This window comes from Antrostomus carolinensis, unplaced genomic scaffold, assembly GCF_000700745.2.
Source record: "Antrostomus carolinensis isolate BGI_N321 unplaced genomic scaffold, ASM70074v2 scaffold7973, whole genome shotgun sequence".
Classification (NCBI taxonomy): domain Eukaryota; kingdom Metazoa; phylum Chordata; class Aves; order Caprimulgiformes; family Caprimulgidae; genus Antrostomus; species Antrostomus carolinensis.
The window spans coordinates 24,574-40,874 of record NW_010305795.1 but is presented as its reverse complement, the minus strand read 5'-3'; the positions used below and the strand labels follow the sequence as shown (position 1 = coordinate 40,874).

General features: G+C 42.7%; 1 protein-coding gene across 1 annotated transcript in view; it reads left to right on the top strand.

The window, feature by feature from the left end:
* Window positions 1-1,047: 1,047 nt before the first annotated feature.
* LOC104522559 (muscleblind-like protein 2) overlaps window positions 1,048-16,301 on the top strand; it is a gene marked incomplete at its 3' end in the record, with an annotated part of 38,040 nt that continues 22,786 nt past the window's right edge. The window contains exon 1 of the mRNA XM_010164888.1: window positions 1,048-1,595. Coding sequence (XP_010163190.1) covers window positions 1,422-1,595 — 174 coding nt within the window. The remainder of the gene's footprint in view (window positions 1,596-16,301) is intronic.

The following is a 16,301-nucleotide window of genomic DNA, read 5'->3' as shown; positions in this document are numbered from 1 at the left end:
TTGATGCTGAACCATGTATTTGTAAAGGTAGATGAAAGCTAATTTAATCAAAGGAAAATTTAGATAAAGATCCTTTCATATTAGAAAGAACTCATTAGAGGATGATGACTTAACGTGGTGATCCCTTTCATGAAGCCTCTATTAAAACAGCCTTTAGCTTAACAGGGAAACTAACTGTATTTTCTTGATATGGAAGGTTTTTTCCCTATAATTTTGGAGTTTTGGAATGACAGATTTTTTTGGTGTGTGTCTTCCCCCCCCGCCCCCCCCAATTGAGAAACAGTGAAGGGGAGAAACAAAAAATCTGAACAGAATACTACCATCTTAATTTCTAAGGAAGAACAAATAACAAGTAACAGCTTTAGATTGTGCTGTTACATTGTAAGGGCCAAATGATAAATTAATGGAAATGGGTTCTTGTGTATTGTTTTGGAGACTGAGCACATTAGATTGAATTGTTTCAGAACCAGTACGCCTAATTATTGTGTCTGTGTCTGCCATATTCATCTATTTAAATCAGTCCCAACTTCTGGATTGCTGCCTAGAATATTACTGCAATACGTGTTTCAAGTGGTTATTCCCTTGTCATGTGTAACTTCATGAAGGAGGCTGGTTTTGTTTGGGAAAAGAAGAAATAAAAGTGAACATTGGCAGTATGTCTATAATGCCTGATTAAAAGGGATGATGGGTTTCGTCATGTTGATCTCAATGAGTTGCACATGAACTGATACTGTATTTGTTTTATCAGGTCAGTGACTTAAAAAGTGCCTTTGTCAAGTCACTTTTATGAGCGAGGACTGCTACGCCTGTATTCTCAAAATCCTGTCTTTGCCAGCCAGACATTGCCTTCACCTCACATCTGGTAGAAGATACCTCAGCTGTCTCCATTTGCCAATTAGTTGATGGGAAACTGAAAGCAGAAGAAGAGGAAGAATTATTGTTGTTATTCCTGGGACATGAACAAATGACTGCATTGCTTTCCTTGTGTCATCAATACCAGCAAGCAACTGTCAAAGAATTAACATTCTATCAAGGAGTGCCATTGCGTTGAAGGACCTTGGCTTAAAACTGTTGCATCCGCGATACAATCGACAAGCCCGCGTGTTTTACAGACAGAAATGTGACTGAGCATGGTTTTTCCCAGCCAAAAGTCTACAAATGGGACTTAATGATTGATGACTGACTGCTTGCTGATAAACTTTCTCTGTTTATTCTGCTTTGTGTGCGTTGGACATCATTAATCATCCCCCACTTTTTTTTTTAAACTTTCTTTTCAATTGGAATTGAAATTATTTTTTTTCTGGGGTTTTTTGGTTTTGTTTTTTTCTTTTTCTCTTCCTTCCCTTTGTCATTATTTTTGGAAATTTCTTTGGCATAATTCACTTGACAGCAATTTACAAATTGAAAATCAGCTTTTCATCATGGCTTTGAATGTTGCTCCTGTAAGAGATACAAAATGGCTAACACTAGAAGTGTGCAGGCAATTTCAGAGGGGAACTTGTTCACGCTCTGATGAAGAATGCAAATTTGCACACCCCCCTAAAAGTTGCCAGGTTGAAAATGGAAGAGTTATTGCCTGCTTTGATTCCTTAAAGGTAAGAAAAAAAAATTGCATGTGTAGTGAAAATGCTACTACATTGTACTGAAAGTAAAATGTGAAATGATGACTTACAACTAAACCAAGTTAATCAGAAAGTGATTTGTTCTTGGTAAGATGTATATAAATACAAATGTTATTTGTCATAACTTTTACTTACTGAAGCCTTGCGAAGATTTCTTTCTAAGGATTTTCTTTTCCAGTGTCAATATGTTGTTTACAAAAATTGCATATGACTGTGGAGTACAGAATTGCTTACAGCTGGTGGGCCAGTTGTATTCTCCTGAGTACATTTTATGAATTATTATTGTTTCATGACAAATAAAATACATGGTGGCACAGTACTAGACCATTATCGGAGTCCTAATGAAACCAATTGTATGAAAAGAGTGCAGATTCCTTCATTTACATCAACAGAAGTAAGAAAAGTCTATTCATTAGTTCAATTTCAACACCATAACGGGTTGCTTACCCTTGGTATCGGGGACTGTCAGATAAATTAATAACGTAGATAATTGCATGTATGGATAATGCAGGTGGCAGTGTAAGTTTAGAACAGAGTGAAGGGATTCTCTCCTTTAGAGGATATTTAGCAATTATGTTGTTAGGCCAACGACTTCTGAGTTGCTGATGACATCAGCCATGCTTTAGAAAACTATTTTAAAAGTTCTATGAAAATATTTTGTGTACTGCATAAAAGAAGATTAATGACCTCGTGGGATTTGGGGAGTACACAGTGTTTTCTGTGATGATACATTTGTGTTCTCATGTCAACAGAAGGAAAAAGCTTATTTCGTATAAATAATTACAGGAAAAAAATTGAGCATTTCAGCTTTTATTTTGAAAGTTTTAGTTGTGGCTTTGTCTTTTGGGCATGTGAGAGTGTTTTGGCTTGCTTTTTAAATCTTTCTCTGTAGATCAAAATTTCTGTTACTCACCCAGAACTCTCTTACTGTGAAAACATCAGTGTGAAGGAGAAGAAAATTCAAGTGTTCTTTGAAAATGCTCATTTATTTTCATTATACTTTTTTTTTTTTGTGCAATGCAAGATATTGTGCTAGGCATCTTTCTTCTGGGTTTCTTTGTTTATTCTCTTCTTTTGAAGATTTACGAGAAAGTAACTTAGTTGAAATGTTTGTGAGGGGGTTAGATTCTCTATATCCTGCAAGCCAGAACAGCACCTTTGGAGTCATCGCAGTATGTCATCGAATGCTATTATTGACCTTAATCCATGGATTACTGCCCGATAAACTGTAACAGCTTCTTTGTGGTGTTCTTGCATATTGGTTGCTTGCCAATGGGATCTTTTTTTTTTAAAGTGGCAGGCTAGCGTCTGCAGAAAATGGGCAATAAGCAGCTTTTATGAAAAAAAAACCAAAGTCAGTAGACATTTTTTTAAAAATACAATTTTTAACTATTGTAAAGACTCGGGGCTGTGCATGGGAGGCTGGCGGGGCAGTGGGGCTGCAGCACAAGAGGTACTGCCGCCGCATCATCCCGGCTGAAGCGGCAACGTGCCCATCCTCGCTGCCTGAGGACAGCATCGCTCTCCCTGGCAGCCTAGGGCACTCGCAGCGGAGATGCCAGCTATTGGAGCTGGAGACTTTTGTGCAGGGATGAATGGTTATTGCCCGTGAATCGAAACTGGAGTCACAGCCTAGGCTAATAATACCGTGAAGAGAAATCCTCAGGGATCGTTGTGAATAACTTACTGACAACCAGCATAATTGCTGAGAGGAGAGAAGTCTAAAGCTATGTAAAAAATGTGGTCAAAGCAAGCAGTCGTGTTTTGTCCTAGTGTGGGAGGGCATCTGCTTCAAGGGGCCAGTTCACTCCAGCCTGGATCTGCTGGCTGAAGTGGTGCTGCCCTATCCCACTGCCCGTTGTCACCCTCTTCTCAGCTGGCAGAAGGGAGCATGCTCCTGGGCCTCCCGTCTTGCATTTTCTAGTTGAGTCTGTTGGGTTAAGTTGCCGGTAAATATGGGATTATACCAAGAAAACAAACTGTGGCCTGAAGCAGCAGAGGTGGAGGTACAGGTTTATTCCCACCAACCCTGCTGCAGGAACAGGGGGATTCAATAAGGGGATGATAATGTCTTTAGTTGCCACCATTCCTTGCTGCTCAGCATGGGTCTGAGCCATGTGTTTCAGTGTCCTGCCAGTCCCCTCAATGCATAAAAAGCTTTCAGGGATCATTGAGAGTGTGTGGCTCTTGGCTATGTCAACTGGCATCCTTGCATCTATTATCTTCATTATTCAGAAGAGTGTTTGTAAATCACCGTACCTATGGCAAGAATGTGTTTGGTTACCTCAGTTTGAATATACTGCTGGTTGAGGGACTTAGGTCATTAGACACATAAATCTGTTTGATGTGTAGCTTTCAGAAATACTGCTGTTAATCATACAGTCTCAGAGTAACACTTTGGCACTCATCAAGCAGGATAATGTTTCATGTAAATAAACAGAACAGTCTAGAATTATAGATAAAATCAGAATTTAATTTTAAAAAAACAAGAGCTGTTTTCCTTCCTGAACACTGAACCACACTTTAATGCAGGCAATTATTTAGAGTTTATTTACATAATATCTAGAGCTTTGGAGACTGATCATTTTAACTGTTTTGGTTTGGTGTACCTGCTGTAAAAATACATTATAGTGAGTATGTTGAGTCTCTTTGATTAAACATCTTCCTACCCAGAGAAGACAGAGAATTATTTTTAGTCTCAAAATGAGGTATGTGTTACATTTAGGTGGTGCCTGGTAGTTACAGCTGCTTCCTAAGAAGTCAGTTGAACATAAGATACAGCACTCTGAAACAGGCTCTCCTTTACCCACTGATTGACCAGAAGAGCCCCTATTTGTGGAAGGGACATGCACTCTCCTGCATGCCACCTTCTTTCCAGATTTTCAGGATAGACAAGGGAGCCCAGTATCTGCCAGCTGGATCAGACTGCACCAGTATGGAGCTACTGGAGAGAGTGCAGCAAAGGGCCACAAAGATGATGAAGAGTCTTTCCTGAGGAGAGGCTGAGAGCTGGGACTGTTGAGGCTGGAGAAGAAGGCTGAGGGGGATCTCATCTATGTATATAAATACCTGAAGGGAGGGTGCAATGGCAGAGCCAGGCTCAGCTCAGTGGTGCCCAGTGACAGGACCAGAGGCAATGGGCACAAACTGAAACATGGGAGGTTCCCTCTGAACATCAGGAAACACTTTTTCACTGTGAGGGTGACCAAGCACTGGCACAGGTTGTCCAGGGTGGTTGTGCATTCTTCATCCTCGGAGATATTAAAAAGCCATTTGGATATGGTCCTTGGGCAGCTGTCTCTAGTTGACCCTGCTTGAGCAGGGGGTTGATGGGACCAGATGATGTCGAGAGGTCCCTTCCAACTTCAACTGTCCTGTGATTGTGTGACCAGAAGCATCTTCATGCTGACTTGCCCGTGGCCTCAGGATTGTTCTAAGCTAGCAAAAGATGGTATTAGGACTGAAGGAAATAATCCCAGCCAGGGACACCTGCCTCCTCCACACTGTGCCACATCCTCCTTTGTGTTCCCGACGCTGTTTTTGTGATTGTGTGGTGCACCAGGTTGGGAAATTGGTTGTGGTTAAAGCTAAGTTGTTGTTGTAATTGCTGCTGACACAAGGGAGAGGGGCTGTGGCACCAGCAGAGCCCTGGGTCACTTCTGACACTGATAGTGCTGTGGCCTTAGGCCAGGCTTCTGGAATAACATGATTGCATCAGAATCCAAATTTTCCTTTATTAAAGTAGTACATTTGCAGGTCTGCTGGTTTCAAGTAAAAGGTCAACAGAATTTAATGGACCCTGTTTGCTTTCAACTCAAAAGGGATTTTTGGCTCTGAATACTTGTCCTTGCAATACTTGACTTTAAACCCAGCAACAGTTGCAACAGCAGCCTATTGGACTGGTAACAATTTTGAGGATCCAAAATGCTCACTGTTGGAAGACTGTCTGGGCCCTGAATATCCTTCATCTGTGAGATGCTCCCGGCTAGACAGAAATAGCTGAAGACTAATGAGACTGGTTCAGATTCAGGCCAGAAACTTGCTGATTTCAAGCCAGGTTCTGCTGCATGGGCTTCTTGAGATGCAGCTCAGCATTTGTTTCTTGCTCTTTGGTAAAGGACAGAGCCTGGCCTCTTCTGAACAGAACATTTTTAGGGGGTTAGGAGGGTGTAGGTGGATCATTCCTGTGCACCCGATGGATGAAGGATGCAGCAGTCGTGCTGACGCGTGCCTGTAAGCCGGTCATAGCATCTCCTCCAGCGATGGGGCTCCCTCCAGCAGAAGCCCCCTGTGACTTGGCCAGCTATTGTGGCCACATGGGCACACCCAAAACTGAACTGGGCAAGTGGCCTCAGTGAGCTTAATGTGAAGATGAAAGTGTCTTTGAGCTAATCTGGTTGACTGTGCCTGATGCGGCTGAAGGGGTGGTTCCAGGGTGAGTCCCAGAGCCCTGCCAGTGGGTGGGACAATGGAGGATGCTGAGGAAGCACTGCCAGAGCTCGAGCCTTGTCTGCTGCCTTAAAGCTTCCCAAAGCCTTTTTGGAGCCCTTACAGGCTCTCCTTTGGATGCTGCAGTGTTTTTGCAGTGGGAAGGGTCTGTGAAGAGGGTCTGTCTAACTGGAAAGTACGCATTTCAGGAGCTACTCTGTTTATATTTTTATACTTCCCACTGGGTTCAAGTAGCTTAATTTAAAAGTGAACAACCTGGATATATAACACTTAATATACTGCATTTAGATCCCTCCAAGTTGGACACTCTAAGGAAACCTGTTTTCAATGCTTTCTTGTCTTGCTAGTAGTAAAGTACAAAATCCTGTCAGAGGAACGCTTATTTATAACATAATGTCTGGGGACAGGAACATGCACCACTTAGCTATATTTGAGCTGGATTAAAAAACACACACATTAAAATGAATGGTGACATCTAAGAGGGGGAGAGGGGAAAAGCTTGGCAGATAAGAAAATACGGTCATGTGCATTTTGGTGGGAGTTAACTCCCATGTTCACAGGCAAGTCTGGCTTTTAAATTTGGTCTTATTTCTCTTGACTCAGATTTATACCCTTTCTGCAAGTCAGCTACTAGAAGAATATGTTGTTTAAGCTAATACAGATAACAGGAGGTATTTTGAAGGTACTGTCATTGCAAGTTTTATGGTGGCAACAAGAAAATTAAAGCTTCTTTAAGGCTACAGACAGATTTTTCTGTATTTTTTTTTATCTATTTACTAGTGTCTAAACACTTTGAATTGTTCTATTTATTGAGCCAGCAGACTAGTGTGAACTGTTCATTTGCATTTTCATGAAAGCCTTTTAAGAATATGTCTATCTGGTCTCATTTGGCACCACAGAATAAAAGGTAATTGAAAGCTGTACACAGAGACCTGTTTACCAAGTTAAAACAGTTCCAGGGAAAAAAGAAGAAATTTTAGGAACATCCACTTCGCTGAAATATCTGGAACTGAAAAGAATCTGTTTAAGATGGCCTCAGCCTTATTTAGAAAAAGAAAAAAAAAAAAGTCTGTAAAGTGAGCAGGCTGCTTGTAAGAGAGGGAGCTCAGAGTTGGTATGCAGTAGGTAGTAATTCGCCTTCCTTTGATTCTTTTGTGGGTCTCTAAATGTTTTACAAATGTCAAGGACTCGGGATCATCTCACACTTTGAAATAGGTGATACCTGCCCTTGCTTGGCAGGTGAGGAGGCAGCGTGGACAGACTGTAGATGTGCACCATATACAGAAGGGATTGTCTAGTTTTATCTACTCTAGAAAGCATTTAAATGGGTGCTTATAGTGTCCTAGTTGGATTAATTTCTGCCCATTGCCTGGTTATGTGGAGTGACACTGTTAAAAGACAAAGTAGGTTCAAGGGCTGTGCCTACAGCTGGTGGGGAAGAATGACTGCAATGGGCAAACTAATTTTTTCTGGGCAACAGAGTGGCTTATTCCTTCTGGGTCCATGAGTTTTGCCTGCTTTGCTGCACAGTGACCTAATTTCAGGAGGATGGGAGAGTAGGCAGCCCCTTTCAGTAGTTGTGGGCTCTGGGGATGTGGAAGTTATAGGCTGAAACCTTCGAGGTAAGGGATGCAGAGTCCAGATCTCCCTGTTCCTGCAGAGCAATGAGTTTGGTCACATCCTTTCTTTTTCACCCACCTCTGTTTTTTCTTGTCAAAGTCTAATAAACTACAGGTAGTTTGAGAACACCTCCTGGCAGAAGCTTTTGTGTGGCTGAGTTGCTGCAAAGTGTGGGCATGAAGACAAAGTGCCAATCAAGGCCAGTTTTAGATGACTGTGAATTAACTCTGCAGGCTCCCTCTGGATTCAGAATAGCATATTGAGATACAGTGGGGTTTAAGAAAGAGGAATCTCTTTCTGAAGATGCCCCCTGTCCCCCCTTAACTCTGAGTTTAGGGACTCTCGGTATTTCTTGTGTTGTCAGTCACCTGCTCTTGTTTTTCTGCAAAAAACTCTTTATTTTCAAGTTGTCTCTTGTAGTCCTCCCAGCATGTACAAGTAACTTTAATACTTGTTTTTCCTGGTTGCTTCCCACCCATTTATTCACATAGCTGTGTCTATGCCAGCTCTCTGGCTTCACTAAAGGTGGGTTTAAAAACCAACTAGCTGAACTGCTGTGTGGACACCCTTAAAAATCCATGAGCTTGGCTTGAACTGGTTAGGAGAGAGTCAAACAAAACTGAAATAAGCCTTTAGCTGTTGTGTTACGTGGTGTTTAGCTCTTTTTAAATTTTTTTTTATTTTATTTTATTTTTTTTTAAATAAATAAGCCAGCTGTGGACATTTGCTCACTGCAGAGTGGTCTGTGCCATTGAGGAGGATTTGCCTCTCTTTGGAGAGGGACGTTTCTCATCTGTGTCGGAGCAAAGTCCGGGGGCACAGCTCAGCCCCGTCACCCATGGCATCTAACCCGTGGGTGCCTGCAGGGGCGGGAGGCCCGGCGGGCTGCCAGGGCAGAGCCGCGGGCTGGCACCAGCAGCAGAGGGGCACTCACCATCAACTCTGAGGAGCAAGTCCTAACCTGCTGCCACCGTCTCTGCCTTCAAACTGAGACTCTGAAAAGCAGAGAGGTTGAACCAGTTGAAGCTCATTATGTAGGCCGCTAGAAAAGGCAGGTGTCTCCTTCAGGCCCTGTTTTGTTTCCTCATGCTTCTCTCTCAGCAGCAGCACTGAGAGCATGAAGCTGTCCTGGCTGTCACCAGTATCCCCTGTCACCACCTGACCTGTCAGATTTTAACCTTGTTTTAACTTGATGCAAGTTACATTCTCAAAGGAGAGCCCAGTTGGACACTTAAATCACTGAACCATCCAGACCTTCCTTCCCTCTGAAAGCATGGAAGCCCCTCTTCCCAGTCACACAGCCTCTCCGTGATCAGAGCAGATGCCTTTCACAAGCCTGAGACCTGTCACAACAGCTTGTGCCTCCTTTGGACAGATGTGAGCAAGTGGGTGTTTACTGGCAGTTTTCACTGTTGTTTTTTGGTGTGGTAGAACTTGCTGAGCAGGTTGTTTGGCCCCTGGCCTGGGAAGGAGGATGAGCACTAAGAGCAGAAATGGTTGAAAGAAAAAGCAGTTAAAGAACAGTCACTGGAGGATGTAATACAAATATATCTTCTTGTTCACTGAGTTGTGTTGTCCTGAGGGACTAAAAGAGCATTTAGTAGTTCCTGGGCTGTGGTCTCGCTGGGTTGAGTTAACTACTCGAGCTGGCTGCTTCCAGAAGCCCCATCAGAGACTTGTGAAGAATCTACCCTACCCCTTCATCTCAGATACAACTGCTACTCCGTTATCAGTCTAAGTCTTACCACACGAAGAAGAGCAGCTAGGCAGGCTGGTTAGAGCTGTGGGAAACTTTGTGTAGAAGGGCATAGTCTTTGGCAGATGTTCTTCAGATTTTTCAGGCACTTTGGAGGTGCTTCATATACCCATCAATCCATTGTATAGCTTTTGTTGCTGCACCAACCCATACTCCCCTAAGCTTTATAATAACCAATCTGTGGGTGTAGTGAAGGCAAAATTCAATCAGAATCTCTGACTCATCCCATCACTAGGATTTTGAACACAAGAGCAATTGCTCACTGCCCACTCCTCCCCCACACTCCCTATTAACTCAGGTCACTGTTCCCACAGGCTTGCTCTCTCCAGGTCTCCCCACCTACTCCTTTATTTTTCTGGCAGGTGGTTCCTCTTTCATTCCAGGCTCTTTTTTTTTTTCCCCTTGGCCCTGTGTACGTGGCTTTCTCTCAGCTCAGACATCAGTTGTTCTTCCCAAGCTGTTACACATCAACTGCATCATCAGTACAAAACACAGGTTTGTGCTCGGATGCCGGGAGCTTCCTGATGTCTCCGCTAGGCTTTTACAAGACCCGTGTTCCTATTAGTCCAGGTCATCACCAGCACTGGAAAGTTATTTCAAATCTAAAAATAAAACAGTCACAAGGATCATGGAGTTTGTTTGCAAGTCAGTTTGACAACCATACCCGTCTCCCAACTTGTACCTCCTCATGTGAAGGCTGGCACCTTGTTTTTGAGGAGGTGGATTGTACTGGAAACCCACTAAAAAGAAAAAAAAAAAAAAAGAAAAAAAGAAAAAAAGAAAGCTGTTGTGGTTTTAGAGATGTTGGAACGTATCATTGAAAGCCTGGTGTGAGGTACCTGTCCCACAACTGAAATGCAAGAGCAAATCATAAGCATCTGTTTTCTTCCACATTGGTGTATTTCTGGTGGCTGTGGGCATGCTGTGCCACCCAGGTTCCTACAAGATCTTGACCACAACAAGGAAGAAAGTAATAATGGGGAAAAGAAATTGTCTTCTCATCTGCTTTGTCTATGAGCTGTATGGTAAGGTGTTGTGAACAGTGCCCCAAAAGTCAGATAGCCCCAAAGCCTGGAAAGACAAATCACTGAAGACTGAAAAAAAAAAAAAAAGTAGATCATCAGTAGAAAGCAGCATGAAAACCTATGTGATGTAGCAGCTGTGGTGCAACACCCTTGTGTGCATTTGATGGTTCAGAGTGCTAATGGAGCTGTCCTGCTCCCTGTGGGCTGCTGTAACCCTGCAGGCTCACGTGTTGCTGTACAGCACAGCGTGGTGTGGTACCGTGCTCCCAACTGAAAGATGACTTGGTGCAGTCGCTGCAGTGCAGATATGTCCTTTTTCATGAGGTGTTGCAAGTTTTCAGCCCTCTTGGGTTTGTTTGGCTTGAACGAGAGGGGATCCACAGTGCACGGTGTGGTGGCAGCTGCGTGGATGGTGTGGGCTAGCAGCCCATCAGGAGTGCTGCTGCCGCCTCACGTGCATGTCCTGTAGGCCAGACACCTTCTAAGCTTTGTAACCTTTGTAATAATAATTTATTTGTGTTTGAAATTCAGTTTGGGCCTTGAGCACTCTGCAGTGAAGCTGTACCTCTGACAGAACAGGTTAGTGTACCATCTTGCACGTTGTCAGGAGAGGAGGTTACTGAGTAGCAGTCTGGTGGCACCTGTGAAGATAACGCAGTGGCTGTAAGAAGAGCTCAGATGTAACTGAGGAGCTGACTGAGCTGCTGGGACCTTCTCTGTTGGTTCCCAGTGAGCCAAACAATAAACCCCAATGTGCTGGACACTAGACTAAGCCCTAGTGGCTGTTGTCAAACAGTCCCCCCAGCCCCCACCCCCACCCAAATAAAAAACTCAACACAAGCCAACTTTTTCAGCTGCATGTGACATGTGAAAGTCAAGAGACATATAATGTTTGTATTTTGGGGTTTTTTTTCCTAAGATCACTTTCTAGACTAGGCCATCTCTTTAAAATAAATATGCATTTATTTTAAATGGTGGATAGGACCTGAGTCTTTGGGCCTGATTCAGTTGCCCAAACAGAGGCATCTGATACTATTTGAGATGCCCTGGAGTGCTCTTGATGGCTTTTCCAGTGACATGTCAGAGGAGTGTGTCATATCTGCTGGCACTGTGCAGAGGTCCAGAATGTCTCAGGGTGCTCCAACTGGTCCTGCTGACTTCTCTATGGCAACAGAGCGAAGCCCTTCTCAGGAGACGGCGTTCGCTCTTGTACTCACTGGAGACTGCCATCAGCTGTTTTGAGTAAAAAGGTAGAAGATGCATTTGCCACAGTGATGACCTGGCTGAGAGGAAAGACGGCATACGTGCCAAACTAATTCTTCTGTAGTGGAAAAATGCCCTTGTGGAGACCAAAAGGGGGATGAATGTTTTCAGTGTGTACTTTATAGTTCACCATTAGTAATGCTATCAGCCAATATAAACTCATTAATTTGAAACAGTTGTGACCCATGTAATGGGGCTTGTCTTTTGCTGTGTATGACAAGAAAGAAAGTCTTTCTATGCACAGGGGTGTTATGACAGGGAACTCAGTCTATTTAAAAATAAAAAGATGGGCAACCTTTTGCAAATTTAAATTGAATAGCAACCGTAACTACCTCTTCATGAAGATTTTAAAGCTAGAAGTTAACCAGAATATGGTCTATACATTTGAAAAACCCTGGAAGTTACAACAAAGAAGTCCCATTCCCCCAAAGTGTAATTCTCCACTACTTCATTTGCAGATGTGAACGTATGTCGAGTGCCATCAAATATGCATGTAGTTGGTTTCTGATACAAAATGGGGAAAAGCATTTTCTTTTCAAAGAGTATCTTAACGGTGATTTTCCTAAGGTAGTGAGTGGATAATAATGAATGTCACAAAAATGCAGGCATCCTGCCTTACCCGTGTGCTTCGTGGCGCTGGTCATACACATATATATGCAATATACGTCAGTGTTGTTAAAACGGAGGCATGGGCTTTGCATGCCCAGAGACAGAGGTGTGTGGATATAGTTACAGAGATCCTGTGAGCATCTGTAAATTACGGTGTTGAAGATGGTTTTGTGTTTTGTGTTGAACACGTTGATGCCATTAAAGTTCCACCCTGTGCCAGTCCTTAGTATAAATCAATACAAATATTAATTTGCCACAAAATTCTCATTACTTCAGTGATAGTAGTGTTAGCTGATTAGTATGCATGAACCGCTTTGTGTTCGAAGTGAAGGAAAAGCCTGTGGTTCTCTTTCTTTAATTGAACCTTCTGGCTATAATTGTTTTTAGCCTGGATTCTTGAGGAAATGAGGCTGATGCTGTCAGGCTGCCTCTCTTTCTCTCCGCCCCCACTAACTTGTGAACCCACTGGCCAATTTCAGCCAAGTTTGACAAAGAGATCATAGTCTCAAGGATAATTAAGCTCCTACAAGTTTTGTAAAAACAGGCAGCCAAATAGTAGAGTGGAGAAAGACAGAGAGACCTATAAGCCCTCTCAAGTGAAAGAGAGGTTCTCAAAGAGTGCAGACAGGAGGAGATCCTTAAAAGTCAGTTAACCACAAGGAAGCTGGCTTTTGGGATTTGCAATCAAATGCATAAAACTCCCACCTTTATTTGTGCCAGTGCTTGCAGCACTATACATTTAATGATTCTAGTGGTCTTTGTACTGAGCAGAGCTGTTGCAGAGGACTGCTTGCAGTCATTCCCTCTTACCTTTAGCCTCCACTTGCTCATTAAGCATAGTTTTCATGATATTTTCTTTCTTCAACCTTTTCAAATAGCAGATTTCTCTTACTGAGTCGCTGGTTCTTGCCTTGACTACTTCTTCAGGGAGAAGGAAATTTCCATTAGGAATGCAGGTTTAGGGCCTATTTTAGATAGGTGTGCAAGGCAGTGAAAGTATCCTGGATGATAGGTGGGGAAGGTCGGCAATGACACCCCTCACTGAAGCTGGCTGTTGTATAGAAAGCACCTCAGAAATTACAGAAGGCAGTAAGAGAGAGCAGGAGGAGGTGTCATTCTCTAGTGAAAGGGGTTAGAACTCATCTGGAAGGAGGGAGTTTGCAGTGACCATCTCTACTGCTGTGTTTCTTGAAGTACTTTTTCTTTAGACAGCCACTCGATTAAAAGAGACGAGAACTGTCCTGGTAGCAGAGGGGACTACATTTTATGTAAGAACCATATGCCATTTTGTCCCAAGCTCTTAGCATCTCGTTTTGTTTTCAGGGTAGCAGTCCACAAGGCTCTTCCTGTGTCCCCATGCAGGAGTAAGCTGGTCTTTGGCGTTACTCTAGACTGACCTAAGAGATGTTTGCTCTTTCTTTCTTCCCCCAAACTTGATGTTTTTGCAGTGTAATTAAGTCCTTCACTGTTCCACATCCTTTTAAGCGAGTACCCGAGTACTACTATAAAAAAAACAGATTTAGCCAGCTTTCCCTTAAGCACCAACAATACTATAAGCAGGTTTTCCTTTATCAGATATTTCAGCATGCCAGCTGTTAGAATATATGTAATGTGTTTAATGAGCAAGGGAGTTTATTATTAGGTAATTGAATAAGGCTGTTCTTTCTAATTAGTTATTTGCCTTTCAGTCCTGAATGTTGCAAAAAGATCCGCTGTGATCTGTGTCAATTGTATCTTGATGTGCTTTTATTTGCTATAAAGCAGCTGTGCATCGCAGCCGTGCACATGAGAATCCGGGCTCTGAAAGTAGCCGGCAAGGTTTTTATGTGAAATGAGAAATGTTATCGCCAGCTAATTAAGTAGCTAGTGAAGGTCAAATAATTCCAAACATATCTGTATACATGGACAAATTCTACTGAGTGGGTTTACTTATTGATATAGATGTGGAAATATCAAATGGAAAAGTAGTGCAATAAGTTAATAAATGTGTCGCCTCTGTAGACACCATGGAGAAATGATGGCAAATTGATTTTTGCTTCAGTTCAGCAGAAGTTAATTAACTGATATACCTAACAGGTTTTGTTGATCTCAGTGTGCTTGTGCTCTTAGACTGCTTTATCGCTTGAAACGAGGTGGGAGTAGAGCAGCCCAAAGGAAGAGGGTGGCACGGCTGAGGTAGCACAGACCAGTAGTAGGCACCGGTGCCCTGCATCTCCGCAGATGCCAGGAGGAGAGCACAGCGGGTAGGACTGTGCGCTGCTGTTGCACGTAATATGAAGGAACTTTCTTTCAAAACTCATTTTCTTGTGGTATGATGATAAAAAGTGGCAGGTAGAGGGAGTACAGGAGTGACAACATGAAGGTGTTCAGGCAGTATCACATGTTTCCTGGTTCGACTATTTACTTCAGACTGCCTTGGAGAAGTGTTATCATGCAGAATAACAATTTGCTGGGCAACTATAGACAAAGGAAGATGAAAAAAGACCTTACGTGATCTGAAGGGAGGGCTTGAAACTTTCTGCTACGGCATCTGCAGGATGATCATTAAAATTAATTAGTTAGATATTTTTTTGACTTTGCATTTCTTACGTGCACACTGTGGGCAGTTAAGACCCCCATTTAAACAGACAGCCTTCTGTGTAAAATTTACAGTATTTGTAAACCTTTTCTTAGTTACAGGTCTGCTATGGATATGGCTTTCTCTTATACCATCTCAAAATTAGTAAGTGGTAAATCAGAAGATACCAATCTTTATATGTATATTTAAGCACACCTTTGCTTGACAGATATTTTTATCTGCTTGTTTTGAGCTGAATAGTAAGTCTTCAGTCTACAACTTGTAGTAACCACTCATCATAGCAGACCTCTATTGGATAACAAATGGATAACCTTGGATATTGGAAGATGTTTATCTAAATGGTGGCTTTTGACATGATGTGCTGTGTTACTTGAAGCAAATTGTTTAACATCTTTGTCCCTTTGTTTTCACTTTTGTGAAAGGAATGTAACTGCTGGGCTTTTTTTACTTATCCTCTTTTTTCTCTTAGAAGTAGGAGGAATTAATAAGCTGTTCAAGGTTAGTAGGGCGAGACAATACTTTCTAATAGATCTGCTAGCTGAAAAAAGAAGAGACAAACTTTTGTGCTCACAGGGCTTTCTTTGGGTTGTATTTATAGACAATTATAGAGTATCTTGGGAATATAGAGCATGCCTGTCAATACTCACTTGTTAAAAAAAAACAGCGTTTTAAAATATCTGGGAGAGATTGTATCTGTAATGCAACTTATTGACCTAGGAGTCCACGAGTGCATAGAGCACACATATATATATATGCAGAATATTTAGCATATGCTGTGCACTAGAGTTGGTGGATCCAGAATGCATTGAACGTAGAGTCACTTCTGCAGCGCGATGGCAATTTGCCCATGGGTTCCTGATACACAAAAAAATGGTGGAGTAGGATAAAGCAGTAGAAATAAGAGGAATTAAGAGCACTGTAGATTTGCTTCTGCAGCTCAGAGAGGGGATTTATACCCAAAATTATGGAGAAACCTTTGTCTACCTGTAGCAGCTTGGTGGTTGAAATGTAAGACCAATTGTAAGACCAAATGCTGGGTTCTGCACTTTGGCCACAACAACCTCCAGCATTGCTACAGGCTTGGGGGAGAGTGGCTGGAGAGCTGCTCAGCAGAAAAGGACCTGGGGGTGTTGGTTGACAGCCAACTGAACATGAGTCAGCAGTGTGCCCAGGTGGCCAAGAACAGCAATGGCATCTTGGCCCGTATCAGGAAAAGTGTGGCCAGTAGTACCAGGGAAGCTATCTTACCCTTGTACTCGGCACTGGTGAGGCTGCACCTTGAATACTGCGTTCAGTTTTGGGCCCCTCATTACAAGAAGGACACTGAGGCACTGGAGTGTGTCCAGAGAAGGGCAACAAAGCTGGTGAAGGGGCTGGAG